The sequence below is a fragment of the Ovis aries genome, chromosome 3 (assembly GCF_016772045.2).
Source record: "Ovis aries strain OAR_USU_Benz2616 breed Rambouillet chromosome 3, ARS-UI_Ramb_v3.0, whole genome shotgun sequence".
Taxonomy (NCBI): domain Eukaryota; kingdom Metazoa; phylum Chordata; class Mammalia; order Artiodactyla; family Bovidae; genus Ovis; species Ovis aries.
Genome location: NC_056056.1, coordinates 217,612,053 through 217,626,934, shown reverse-complemented (window position 1 = coordinate 217,626,934; position 14,882 = coordinate 217,612,053). Strand labels below are relative to the sequence as shown.

At 40.8% G+C, this 14,882-nt stretch overlaps 1 protein-coding gene across 4 annotated transcripts in view; it reads left to right on the top strand.

Annotated features, from left to right (window-relative positions):
- Positions 1-14,882, top strand: part of MRTFA (myocardin related transcription factor A) — a 166,464-nt gene that overhangs the window by 89,760 nt on the left and 61,822 nt on the right. Inside the window, exon 1 of one of the 4 annotated variants that reach the window (XM_027968132.3) lies at positions 1-14,882. This exon is cut by the window's left edge and continues 29,476 nt beyond it. The exons of the other annotated variants lie outside the window; for them this stretch is intronic. Coding sequence (XP_027823933.2) covers positions 14,675-14,882 — 208 coding nt within the window. The 5' untranslated portion in view covers positions 1-14,674. 4 annotated transcript variants of the gene reach the window in all.

The window sequence follows — 14,882 nt, the reverse complement described above, 5'->3', positions numbered from 1 at the left end:
ATGACCATACTACCAACGTATAGTTTCAGTGCAATCCGTATCAAATTATCAGTGGCATTTTTCACTGAACTAGAATGCATAGTTAAAAAATCTGTATGGAAACACAAAAGACCCCAAATAGCAAAACAGTCCTGGGAAAAAAAGAACAGAGCTGGAGGAATCGCAATCATATTCCTTGTCTTCAGGCTGTACTACAAAGCTACAGTACACAGAGCAGACACATGGATCAGTGGGACAGAATGTAAAGCCCAGAAATAAACGCATGCACTTCTGGTCGATTAGTCTGTGATAGAGGAGGCAAGAATGTACCGTGGTGCTGAGAGAACTGGATAGCTTCATGTAAAAGAGTGAAATTAGAATGTTCTCTAACATCTTATACAAAAATAAACTCAGAATAGATTAAAAACATAAATGTAAGACTGAAAGCCTTAGAACTGACTCCTAGAAGAAAACATAGGTAGACCACCTTGACACAAATCATAGCAATATATTTTTGAATCTGTCTCCTCGAGCAAAGGAAATAGAAGCAAAAATAAACAGATAGGACCTAATTAAGCTTAAAAGCTTTTGCACAGCAAAGGGAACCATTCACAAAACGAAAAGACTACTGACTGAATGGGAGAGAATATTTGCAAATGATGTGACTGATAAGAGGTTAGTATCCAAATTCTACAAAAAGTTAATACAACTCAACATAAAAAAAAAAAAAGTAAACCCAACTTTAAAATGGGCAGAAGACCTGGATAGACATTTTCCCAAAGATGCAGATGGCCAACAGGTACATGAAAAGATGCTCAACATTGCTAATCATCAGGGAACTGCAAATCAAAACCGCAGTGAAATGTCACCTCACACCGGTCAGAATGGCTGTCCTCAAAAAGAACACAAGTGACATATTGATGAGAATGTGGAAAAAAGGGAATCCTCGGGAACTGATCAAAATTGGTGAGTTTTTGTGTAGCCATTTCAGTATTGAAGATGTAAGAAAAACAGCAGCACTTTTGGCATATTATGCTTTATTATTTCAAGAAAGGTAAAAACACAACTGAAACACAAAAAAGAGTTTGGAGTAAAAGGTGAGGTTAAAAACGAAACTGAAAAGGTGAAAATGCCACTGAAACAAACAAAAAAAAGTGTATGGAGAAGGTACTGTGGCTGACCGAACATGTCAGAGTGGCTTGCAAAGTTTCATGCTAGAGATACCTTGCTGGACGATGCTTCACCATCAATCATGTAGGCCAGCTGAAGTTGTTGATAGCTATCAAATCAAGACATTAATTGAAAACAATCAGCATTTCCACATGACCTACTCCAAATACCCAAATCAAGGTTTAAAAATCATCTGCACCCGCTTGGTTATGGTAATCATTTTGATGTTTGGGTTCCATGTAAGTTAAGCGAGAAAAACCTTGACTTTTTGCGTGCGATTTTCTACTGAAGCGTAATGAAAATGTTCTGGTTTTAAAACATATTTTGATGGGCAATGAAAAGTGGATGCTGTACAATAATGTGGAATGGAAGAGATCATGGAGCAAATGAAATGAGCCACACCCAGAGTTGGTCTTCATCCAGAGAAAGTGCTATCATGTATATGGTGGGACTGGAAGGGAGTCCTCTATTATGAGCTCCTTTTGGAAAAGGGGACAGTTAATTCTAACATACTGCTCCCAGTTAGACCAACTGAAGGCAACATTTGATGAAAAGCATCCAGAATTATTCAACAGAAAACCCATAATCTTCAACGGATAATACAAGACTGCATGTTTCTTTGATGACCAGGCAGAAACTGTTGCAGCTTGGCTGAGAGATTATGATTCATCTGTCTTATTCACCAGACATTGCACCTTCAGATTTCCATTTGTTTCCATCTTTACAAAATTCTTCTATGGAAAAGCTTTCAGTTCCCTGAAAGATGGTAAAAGGCACCTGGAACAGTTCTTTGCTCAAACAGATGAAAAGTTTTGGGGATATGGAATTATGAAGTTGCCTGGAAAATGGCAGAAGGTAGTGGAACAAAGTGGTGAATATGTTGTCCAGTAAAGTTCTTGGTGAAAATGACAAATGTATCTTTTGTTTTTACTTAAAAACTGAAGGAACCTTTTGGCCAATCCAGTACTTTAACATAGTCAGACATTTCCCATATCAGAGAATATTGTATTTGTTTTGTTTCTTTCTCTTTTGCTATTACAAGCTTGTTTCAGTAAATGTCCTTTTTACATATGTTTTGTTTTTATTTCTGTGGTGCCTATTTTTAGGAGTGGGACTGATGAGTTAAAGAGAATATGTATTTTTAAGTTCCATAAATGCCATATTCAAATTGTTTTTTAGAAGACTATAACGCTTCCCATTCCACTGATCCTGTATGAGAGTACCATTTTCCCGACCTCTCTGCTCGACATAGGTATTATAAATCCATAAACGTTTTTGACTCGTCTAATGATTATGATGTGATAGTTTGTTGTTAATTTGTGTGTGCATGCTAAGTCACTTCAGTTGTGTCCAACTCTCTGCAACCCCATGGACTGTAGCCCGCCAGGCTCCTCTGTCTTTGGAATTTTCCAGGCAAGAATACTGAAGTGGGTTGCCATGCCCTCCTCCAGGGGATCTTCTTGACCCAGGAATCAAACCCACATCTCTTACGTCTCCTGTATTGGCAGGTGGGCTCTTTACCACTGCACCATCGTGGAACTTTGGTGTTAATTCAGTCTCTTTCCAATCAGGACTTTGGTTAGGATTCTTAACAGGTTTGCTGAGTAAGCCACGTGAAAGCCCAGCTTCTCTGGACACTGCAGCCACGTCCTGAGATGCCAGTGACATGTGGATTGTGAGGGACCAGGGGATGAATACAGTAGTTTGTTAACAGTAGAAAGTTGGGTTTTTGGATTCTAAGATGTGTTAATGTGAAAATGTTGCATAACACTGGGTTTTGCTGGGACATATGTCTTTATGTGAGTACAAAACCTTCTTCCTCAAATCCTTGACAAATTACCTCACAGCAGAGATTGTTTTTCTAGGGAAGTTTAGCACATGACTGAGCAACTGAATTGAACTGAAGCAGGTCACATTTGAGAAGGGACTGTATTTTATGTACAATATTTTATCAGGGAATTAATGTCATAGTGTAGTAAAATTTATATTATGAATAATCTTTTTAGTTTTATAATTAATCGTTTTGACAGTAATGATAAGTACCATGTATTGACTGCCTCCCTTATAGTAGGCACTTTAAATGGTCATCTCATTTAACTCCAACAGCAGTACTTCAAGTTAAGTAAAATTTTGCCTTAGGTTAAACTGGAACCTAGCTAGAAACTAAACTGGAACCTAGCTGATAAGTGCTAGAGCTCAGGGCTGTACCTTCAACTTAAGAACTCCTAACTATTAAAACCATGCAGTCTCTTGATTAGATACAGTGTGAAAGAGCTTGGATAAGACTCATGAATAATTTTTTAAACTGTATTTTAACATAAATACAGACCACCACAGTCTAGACCTTATCACTACCAGGGGCTAATTTGAGTTTGACCTTTTACCACTTGCCTTTGTCTGGGATCTGGCAGCTATGACAACATTGCTAAGGGTTCAGTAATTAGTGAGCGTCTGGTTGAAAGATAGTGGGTTAGATGCTGTGGGTATTTGATAATGTTTACTGAGTATGGAGAAGCTCTATAGTCAGCAAAAACAAGATCGGGAGCTGACTGTGGCTCAGATCATGAACTCCTTATTGCCAAATTCAGACTTAAATTGAAGAAAGTGGGGAAACCACTAGACCATTCAGGTATGACCTAAATCAAATCCCTTATGACTATACAGTGGAAGTGAGAAATATATTTAAGGGACTAGATTTGATAGAGTGCCTGATGAACTGTGGGCGGAGGTTTGTGACATTGTACAGGAGACAGGAATCAAGACCATCCCCAGGAAAAAGAAATGCAAAAAGGCAAAATGGCTGTCTGAGGAGGCCTTACAAATAGCTGTGAAAAGAAAAGAAGTGAAAAGCAAAGAAGAAAAGGAAAGATACACCCATTTGAATGCAGAGTTCCAAAGAATAGCAAGGAGAGATAAGAAAGCCTTCCTCAGCAATCAATGCAAAAAATAGAGGAAAACAATAGAATGGGAAAGACTAGAGATCTCTTCAAGAAAATTAGACACCAAGGGAGCATTTCATGCAAAGATGGGCTCAATAAAGGACAGAAATGGTGAGGACCTAACAGAAGCAGAAGATATTAAGAGGTGGCAAGAATACACAGAAGAACTATACAAAAAAGATCTTCACAACCAAGATAATCACGATGGTGTGATCACTCAAACTCACCTAGAGCCAGACATCCTGGAATGTGAAGTCAAGTGGGCCTTAGGAAGCATCACTACGAACAAAACTAGTGGAGGTGATGGAATTCCAGTTGAGCTATTTCAGATCCTAAAAGATGATGCTGTCAAAGTGCTACACTCAATATGTCAGCAAATTTGGAAAACTCAGCGGTGGCCACAGGACTGGAAAAGGTCAGTTTTCATTCCAATCCCAAAGAAAGGCAATGCCAAAGAATGCTCAAACTACTGCACAGTTGCACTCATCTCACATGCTAGTAAAGTAATGCTCAAAATTCTCCAAGCCAGGCTTCAGCGATACGTGAACCGTGAACTTCCAGATGTTCAAGCTGGTTTTCGAAAAGGCAGAGGAACCAGAGATCAAATTGTCAACATCTGCTGGATCATCGAAAAAGCAAGAAAATTCCAGAAAAACATCTATTTCTGTTTTATTGACTATGCTAATGCCTTTGACTGTGTGGATCACAATAAACTGGAAAATTCTGAGAGATAGGAATACCAGACCACCTGACCTGCCTCTTGAGAAATCTGTATGCAGGTCAGGAAGCAACAGTTAGAACTGGACATGGAACAACAGACTGGTTCCAAATAGGAAAAGGAGTATGTCAAGGCTGTATATTGTTACCCTGCTTATTTAACTTATATGCAGAGTACATCATGAGAAATGCTGGGCTGGAGGAAGCACAAGCTGGAATCAAGATTGCCAGGAGAAATATCAATAACCTCAGATACTCAGATGACACCACTGTTACAGCAGAAAGTGAAGAAGAACTAAAGAGCCTCTTGATGAAAGTGAAAGAGGAGAGTGAAAAAGTTGGCTTAAAGTGCAACATTCAGAAAACTAAGAACATGGCATCCAGTCCCATCACTTCATGGCAAATAGATGGGGAAACAGTGGAAACAGTGGCTGACTTTATTTTTTTTTGTGCTCCAAAATCACAGCAGATGGTGATTTGCAGCCATGAAATTAAAAGACACTTACTCCTTGGAAGGAAAGTTATGACCAACCTAGATAGCATATTAAAAAGCAGAGACGTTACTTTGTCAACAAAGGTCCGTCTAGTCAAGGCTTATGATTTTTCCAGTAGTCATGTATGGATTTGAGAGTTGGTACTATAAAGAAAGCTGAACGCCAAAGAATGGATGCTTTTGAACTGCAATGTTGGAGAAGACGTCTAAGAGTCCCTTGGACTGCAAGGAGATCCGGCCAGTCCATCCTAAAGGAGATCAGCCCTGGGTGTTCAATGGAAGGACTGATGTTGAAGCTTAAACTCCAATACATTGGCCACCTGATACAAAGAACTGACTCATTGGAAAAGACCCTGATGCTGGGAAAGATTGAGGGCAGGAGGAGAAGGGGATGACAGAGGATGAGATGGTTGGATGGCATCACTGACTCAATGGACATGGGTTTGGGTAGACTCTGGCAGTTGGTGATGGACAGGGAGGCCTGGTATGCTGCAGTTCATGGGGTCAGAAACAGTCGGACACTACTGAGCGACTGAACTGAACTGAGTATCTGTTGGATAGAGCCCTGTTTTATTTTATGGCAAAATAAAATAATCAAGATGCTAATCCTTTTCAACAAAGAGTTAACATTCAGCTCAAGATAGACTTGGTCATTATACTACAAAATAAGAGAAAATATTATGCTTATCCTTATAAGAACGTGCAGCAGGTGGAGTGAGCGGAGCTTTCAGAAGATAATTAAGGAAGGTTTCTTGCAATAGGTAAGTTTTGAGCCATGGTTTTAAGACAATGCACGTGAATAGTTGGCACATCTGAGTTTCCTAGAAGATCGTATAATCAAGAGTCTACTTCAACTTGGAATATTTCATAATTTTAAAGAGTGTCCCTTATCGCATATCTTGAGATTCTAAATTGAAGATTCTGTTTGATCAAACCCTTTGCTAGGTTCTCACTTAAGTGACTGTCTTGCTATGCCTCTCTTTATCATTTTGATTGCTTGAATTTGTGGGTATGAAGTTTATTATAAGACCTGGATGCAGAAAATAATTTTTAGTTCTCTGTTGCTTTTCATAAAAATGTAAGGTTTAGAGGAAATTTTAATTTTTCTTTGCCATTCACTTAGTTTTACTAATCAGAAAAGTCACTATTTCCTTTTTTAAGTCTAATTTTAAAAGACCTATTTCTTAATAAGTCCTGCGTGTGAATAATGTTATAATATATGTTCGTTTGTTGTTGTTTAGTTGCTAAGTCGGATCTGACTCTCTGGGATCCTGTGGACTGTAGCTCACCCTGCTCCTCTGTCCATGGGATTTCTCAGGCAAGAATACAGAAGCTGGTTTCCATTTCCTTCTCCAGGGAGTCTTTCCAACCCAGGGATCAAACCTGAATCTGCTTTGTTGGCAGGTGGATTCTTTACCACTGAGCCACCTGGGAAGCGCATGTCCCTATGCATGCAAACCAAAAAAGTGAAGCCCTTCTGTAAATATTTAAGAACACTCTTTAGCAAATACATTCTTTTAACAGAAACAACAGGAGAAAGTTACTGTTTTCTGAAAGGCTGTTGTATTGATACATTGGCCTGGCTTCTGACCAGATGCAGCATTTATCCTGAAATTATCTGAGAATTTGAGACCTAAGAAATTGGAGGAATCTAGGTTAATTTTTTTTAATTACAAAGCAAGTGGTGGTCAATTTTTAATTTTTAAAATTAATTTTTAATTATAGAACAGTATAATAGTTGTTTTCTTAAAATAACAAAGTTGTACAGAGAAGCCCCAATCCAGTTTCGAACTTTCTTAACCATGTATCTTTAAAGCTGTGAAATTAATTGCATGCATCTACATGCTAAGTCACTTCAGTCGTGTCTGACTCTGAAACCCCATGGACGGTAGCCTGCCAGGCTCCTCTGTCCATGGGATTCTCTAGGCAAGAATACTGGAGTGGGTTGCCGTTTCCTTCTCTAGGGAATCTTCCAGACCCAGGGACTAAAGCTGCATCTCTTTTGTCTCCTGCATTGGCAGGGGGGCTCTTTATTAGTTAGTTAGTTCAGTTGCTTAGTTGTTTCCGACTCTTTGTGACCCCATAGACTGCAGCATGCCAGGCTTCACTGTCCATCACCAACTTCTGGAGCTTGCTCAAACTCATGCCCATTGAGTCGGTGATACCATCCAACTATCTCATCCTCTGTTGTCCCCTTCTCCTCCCGCCTTCAATTTTTCCCAGCATCAGGGTCTTTTCAAGGAGTCAGTTCTTCCCAACAGGTGGCCAGTGTATTGGAGTTTAAGCTTCAACATCAGTCTTTCCAGTGAATATTCAGGACTTATTTCCTTTAGGATGGACTGAAAGGGACTCTCAAGAGTCTTCTCCAACACCACAGTTCAAAAGCATCAATTCTTTGGCGTTCAGCTTTCTTTATAGTTCAACTCTCACATCCATACATGACCACTGGAAAAACCATAGCCTTGACTAGATGGACCTTTGTTGGCAAAGTAATGTCTCTGCTTTTTAATATGCTATCTAGGTTGGTCATAGCTTTTCTTCTAAGGAGCAAGCGTCTTTTAATTTCATGGCTGCAGCCACCATCTGCAGTGACTTTGGAGCTCAAGAAAATAACGTCTGTCAGTGTTTCCATTGTTTCCCATCTATTTGCCATTGATCTTGCCGTTGATTTTCATTTTTTGAATGTTGAGTTTTAAGCCAGCTTTTCACTCTCCTCTCACTTTCATCAAGAGGCTCTTTAGTTCCTCTTCACTTTCTGCCATAAGGGTGGTGTCATCTGCATATCTGAGGTTATTGATATTTCTCCTGGCAGTCTTGATTCTAGCTTGTGCTTCATCCAGCCTGGCATTTCACATGATGTATTCTGCATATAAGTTAAATAAACAGGGTGGCAATATACAACCTTGACGTACTCCTTTTCTGATTTGGAACCAGTCTATTGTTCCATGTCTGGTTCTAATTGTTGCTTCTTGACCTGCATACAGATTTCTCAGGAGGCAAGTAAAATGGTCTGATTTTCCCATCTCTTTAAGAATTTTCCACAGTTTGTTGTGATCCACATAGTCAAAGGCTTTGGTGTAATTAATAAAGCAGAAGTAGATGTTTTTCTGGAATTTGCTTGCTTTTTCTGTGATCCAACAAGATATTGGCAATTTGATTTCTGGTTCCTCTGCCTTTTCTAAATCTAGCTTGAACATCCGGAAGTTCTTGGTTCAGGTACTGTTGGAGCCTGGCTTGGAGAATTTTGAACATTATTCTGCTAGCGTGTGAGATGAGTGCAACTGTGTGGTAGTTTGAGCATTCTTTGGCATCGCTCTTCTTTGGGATTGGAAGGAAAACTGACCTTTCCAGTCCTGTGGCCATGGCTGAATTTTCCAAATTTGCTGGCATATTGAGTGCAGCACTTTAACAGCATCATCATTTAGGATTTGAAATAGCTCAACTGGAATTCCATCACTTTGTTAATTGTTCTTATCTAAATTTAACTGAATCTTTTCAGTGGGTCTCTGCAACCTGAGTTTATTTCTTTTTAAATATCCTAGGAAGTGTTGATACTTTCTTTGCAGTAGAGTCTTGATAAATTTTTTTTTTGGTCATTGAATAATATCAGTCTCAGGTTAAGATGTTTGATGGACTCTAGTCTTTTTAAAATTATGAAGCATTGCAAATTGGAATTGACTCTCTGAATATAAGGAGTTCAATAAACTCACTATCTTAGGGTTCTTCCTGGTGATCCACTGGTTTAGACTCTGAGCTCACAATGCAGGGGGCATGAATTTGATCCCTAGTCAGGGGACTAAGATCCTGCATGTTACAGGGGATGGCAATAAATAGATAAATAAACTCAGTATCTTAAAGGGCTAAAGCTTCTTCCAGCTAGCACGTTACAGACACCATGTAGTTCAGTGGCTGCCCTGTGTGTACTGTCCTCAGATTGGGTCTCGTGTGTGTCTGTATCGGCTAGAGAATTGATGTCTGTGACAGAAAACATGTCACCCTGGTGAGTGAGTGGCCACCAAGCACCCTGAATTCCAGGGAAAATGTCTGGAATTGCAGAAGAATTAACATGCAGTATACTCTTGCTTCAGTGGAGAAAAGTGAAGGGAGGTAACTTTGCGCTTGAGGAGTTCTAGCAGCTTTTGACTTTGAAAAATATGAAGAATCAGAGACATATGATAAGAATCAAAGGCAATGAAGTAATGAGAAGGAGCCAGCAGAACTGTAGTTTGACATTGGCTGATAGGCTTTCCCGTGGAACTGTGCACGCCAGTTTATAATATGGGCAGCTCGTTTGGCTGGTGGCATCTGGGCTGCTGAGGAAGAGCAGATGGTAGTACGCGATAGGCGAGCAGATGGTAGTACGCGATAGGCTAGCAGAGACTCCTGGATTCCTTGCCTCATTGGCTCAGCACCCCACTACCTAAAGGGAAGAACCTGCCTTTGTGGTTTCTTTAGGCTCGTCTTGCTGATACACAGCGCAACCTGGAGACCTTGAAGCTGAACGGAGCACGGTGGGGATGTCAGTGGTTCTGAAGCTTCTCTAGCTGCTGCCTTCCCTGTGCCCTAATGACAGGAGGAGCCTGGAGGAAACTAGCTGCAGAAAGAGGGTCCTCTGTAGCATGAGGCGGGCAGAAAGATCCTAGGGTTCCCTGGAAGGGTGACAGTTAGCTCCAGAGCACTGTCTGTATAAAGAAGACTGTAAACCACTAAAGAGAGAAAGAGGCATAAAAGTGCGGTACTCTTTCTGTTTATAAATGTAGACTTTTACTTCCGTTTAAAAAAAAAAAATGTAAACGGTACTTGAAATTCTTCTGTTTGGGCTGAAGTATCACTGCCTGGTTTCACTGAAGAGGGAAATTTAAGGAGGAAGGTTTAAATAAAATCCTTTGGGCCTTACAGTCTGGGGTCCCAAGGGAAGACAGTTTCTTTTTGTGTTGTACAAAGTCATTTGTAAAAACTAAACATTTTAAAAAAGATGGTTAAAACATTTTTGAGTATGTGATTGTAGGAAGGTTGCAGCCTCTTATTTTTTCCCTTGAGAAGCATGTGTGCCTTTCTCCTCAAGGCGTCATCGCTCAGAGGCACATGCAGTTAGAAAACTCTTCTGTCTCGGCCTTTCTGCTTCAGAAAGTGGCGCTCGTGGCCCCGGTCAGCCTGCTCCCCAGCGGCGTGCCGACTGCTTATCCATGCTCTTCGTTGTCTCTATCTTTGCATGACTCAGTGTTAGTCAGAGTCCAAACGAAGGGATCCCAGGGGAGATTGTGACTGGCTCCCTTTTTTGGGTGATAGCTTTCATTTAATTTACTCGGTCATGTAATGTAGGCAGATATTAACAGTTTGAGAAATCCTAAAGGAATGTCAGTTCCAAGCACAACATCTTTGTAAGAAAACAGTTGTGAATTCACTAAAATGTGAATTTAGTTAAACAGATTTTTATACCTTGTTCTCCCTATTTTCTGCTCAGAGTAATTTTGTCTCTTTAATGGGAGATCGTGGGCTGCCCTAACAGTGGAAGACTGAAGTTGAACAACAGTGAAAAGAACCATTTGCTGAACATTTTCTGTGCCTGTGGCATACTGATTGTTGATTGATTGTCTCACTAAATTCACCCTAAAACCATATGAATTTGGTGATGTAATCCCCATTTTCAGGAGGGATGAAAGCTCAGAGACGTTAAGTGACTTACTCAAAGCCAGACTGGTGGTAGGTGGTAAAAGCCAGAGTTTGAGCAAAGATCTGTCTGGTTTCCAAGTGCAAAGCTCTCAGCCTCCCGTCACATTGCCGCTATCACGCTTCAGAGGGTAGAGAATCTCAGCAGATCTCGGACAGAAGGAAAAGCAGCCTGGTTCTCTGGCCTGCTTTGGTGGTTCATTTGCTTACTCTCTGTGTCTCCCCTTCTTCCCCAGCACCTAGCATGAGTATATCGCATACTCAATAAATATTTACTGAAAGAACAAGTGTGTACAATTAACCATGGAAAATGGAAGTGAATGGACATTTTTGTAAAATTTTTGCAACTGTATGCTCTATTTGTAAGTATAGTAAAGTACATCTTAGACTAATATTTATCAGGTTTATTCATGGCACATGCAGATATTTGAATAAGAATACAGCATTTACAGTTCTGTATGATCTTCGGAGATTATCATCAGCCTGACCTCTCATTTCCCTCCCCCTCACCATCCTCCCCACTGCTAGTCTTGATTCTCTTTTATTTCACACTGCTGTTAGATTGCCCTTTCCTTCTCTCTCTCCTCCATTGCCCAAGAAATTATTGTCACATCTTTGCTTTTGTACTCCCTTTGATTGCAATTCCTTTCCGCATCTTTTTGGTTTGACTTTAAAAACAAAACAAAGCAGAACATTCAGGTCTTGGCTTGCGTGTCGTCTCTGAGTCCTTCCAACCTAATTAGTTCCCCTCTTTATGTTCCTGTCAGAGCACTTGTCGTGCTGATGATTGTAGAACTGGGTACACGTCTGTCTGTTTCTTTGAACAACCTGTATTGTAAGCTCCATGAGGGGAGTGCATAGAATGTTTTTACGTCTGTGTCATGGTGCCTGGTTCCTGGTAGGCAGATAGTAAATATGGAATGAAAAATAAACAAACGGTGTAGCTGGCACAGTTCCCCCATACATCTTATGGAGCCATTCCACTTTAGAGATGGAGCCTCTCAGCTCCAGCCCCTCCCGTTTAGAGATGAGGAGGATGCCCTGCAGTCCTACAGCTAAGTAAGTAATGATCAGCTGCACAGCTGAAACCAGAGCTCCCGAGTTCCAGCCCAGTGTCCTTTCTTTCTTTGGATTTTTTTGCTTTTTATAAAGACAGTAGTTGTTTAATGTGGAAAATTTAGAAGATACAGATAAACAAAAGGGAAAAGTAGAAAATAAAAACATCCTATTCCCACCACCATCCAGGCGTGTTTATCTGTGTGTTCTATAACTATGCGATGACAGCAGCTTGCATTTGCCGAATCTCGTGTTTAGAACAGGCACTGTCATAAGTGCCTTGTAGGTATTTCATCATCTATGATAGCACCCCTATGGGATGAATACTGTTATCCCCATTTTCCAGATGAGGAAATAAGGTGTACAGATGTTATCTCAACGTCATACAGCTGGAAAGTGGTAGAGAGAGACAAGATTTAAACCCAAGCAGTCTAGCTCTAGAGCTTATATTCTTAACTATGATTCCATTCTGCCTCTATGCATATTATTTCATAATCTTTTTTTTTTAACTGAGATCAGTGTATATACAGTAATGGGCATCCTTTCTAGGAGTATAGTTTAGTACATCTTAGTAAAAGGCAAGCAACAACCACAACGAAGAGATAGACTGTTTCCATCAAAAATACTCCCAACTTCTGGCAACCACTGATCTTTTTCTGCCCTTACAGTTTTGCCTTTTCTTGAATTTCATATGAATGTGTGGTCATTTAATGTGTGGCCCTTTGTGTTTGTCTTGTCTCACTTAGCATAGTGCTTTTCAGGTTCATGTATACTGTTGTCTATACTAGTAGTTCAGGGATTTTTAAAAAAATCACTGAATAATATTTCATTGTATGGATATACCACAATTTTTATTCTGTTCACAAGTTAAAGGACATTTGGATTTTTTTTCCCCTAGTTTATGGCAATAAAATAAAACTGCTCTGAATATTCATGTACAGCTCTTTATGTGGTCATGTGTCTTCATTTCCCTTTGTTTAAATACTCAGGAATGAGATTACTGGGTTGTATAAGTTTAACTTTCCAAAGTGACATTATCATTTTGCATTCTACCCAGTGTCTGAGAGTCCGGGTTGCTCCCCATCCTAGCCAGCAAATTATTTCATCAGTAGTATTTGTATTCTGATGCGGGCTACAGTCCATGGGGTTGCAAAGAGTCAGACATGATTGAGCAACTTAACACTTTCACTTTTTCATTAGCCGAATAATTCTCTTCGCATAGTCTTGTTGGGAAAAGTTGTTGCTTAAATTAAGGATTTCTGATATTTTTTTCTTTTTCATTTCCCATTTTCTTTTCTTTCCATTTTACAAATGTTTATTGATCATCCTGCTATGCAAGGGGGTGGATGAGGATGAGTGAGTCTACTCAGAGCCCTCCAGTGGAGCCTCCACGGAGGCTGTGCACGTGATGGTGATGCCGTAGATTATTAAATGACTCTTAGACTTCACCTGCTTTCCTGTTGGAACAGAGTGCTCTGCATGGAGGTTTTTGCTTCTGTGTCTCTACCCTGCATGCCTTGCGCAGCTTTCAAGTGCTTATGAGCCTTGTGAGGGGAGGAACATAGTGCCACATGGGGCTCCAGCTGTGCCGCCAGCCTTTCACCACCACCGGCTGCAGGTGGAAATGCCAGGGAGTATCATGGTGGCAGCTGCTGCTGTAATGAGCTGGGTAGGTTTTTCAGCTCGCTCTGTTAGTACAGTCGCCCCATGCGCCTCCTCAGTGACTTGCATGATGGGACTGTGACATCTAAGGAGCAAAATCAAATGGTGAGAGAAATTGAGGCCGACGAGGAAAGAGTGTGGATCTTACCTGTGGATCTCGGATTCGGGGCTGCCACTGTTGTTGCAATGCACCGTCTCTGACATCAGTCAGCTTCTTAAGAGGCTTTATTTTCTTTCTAAATGAGCAAGTCAAGTATGTCTTGAGCTGTATCTTTTTTTGGAGATTTTTATCAGCAAAATACTTTGCTAAGAAATGTGTCTGTCCACTCATTTCGTTCATTCATTGGGCACCTTTACTAGCTAACCGTTGTTTGTGGTTCCCTTCTTAGTGTTGTGATATGGCTTGTTTCAAAGTAAATTCTGAGTTTTTCTCTTAGTATCTTCCCCTCCTCCCAATTTGATATCTTTCATCTATAAACATTTTAAAAGCAAATGTCAAGTGAAATAAAATAGTATTATAGCTCCTTGTTCCACTTTGGTGCCAACTTTGCACAAGAAAGGAGGGAGGTGGAGGAGAGAAGAGAGAACTCGGTCATGTGATGCTGCTTGTCTGGCAGAAGCGTTTTGGTTCTGAGCAGAGAAACCAACTGTTTACTATTTTGGGTGAATGAGGTTGGTTGGTTGCTACGAGCATTTTCTCTCAGGGAACCCTCCTGTCTTCCAGCTCTACACGTCGAAATCATCCCAGTGCTGCTTTTTGGCATTTGGGCAGAGGAGGGAGGTGCCTGTGTCGAGGCCCAGTGCTGACAGGAAGAAATGTTTTCCAGGAGACTTACTGATTCTGACCTTCCGCTGTCACTGCCTTTTAATGCCACACTCCCTAAGTAAACTTGGGATCTGGCTGTTCTTGCAGCCCCGAGGGCTGCAGAAATGAAGTGCCCACTTTAACTAAAAGAGCCATGCTAATCAGATCTACTGCACATAATAAATGGACTCTTTAAAGAGCGAGGGCAGGAGGATGAGCTTGCTGCAACACTGGCCTTTGGAGTCTCACCTCTCCTGCAGCGTGCTGGAGGAGAGGGCCAGGATCTATCAGCCCACCTGCAGGATCCTGCCGCTCCCATGGATTGTCCTGAAGCCTGGGAAGGACAGCTGCTCAGCCATGTGCCTGGCGCCTTATCACAGTTTACGGGAAG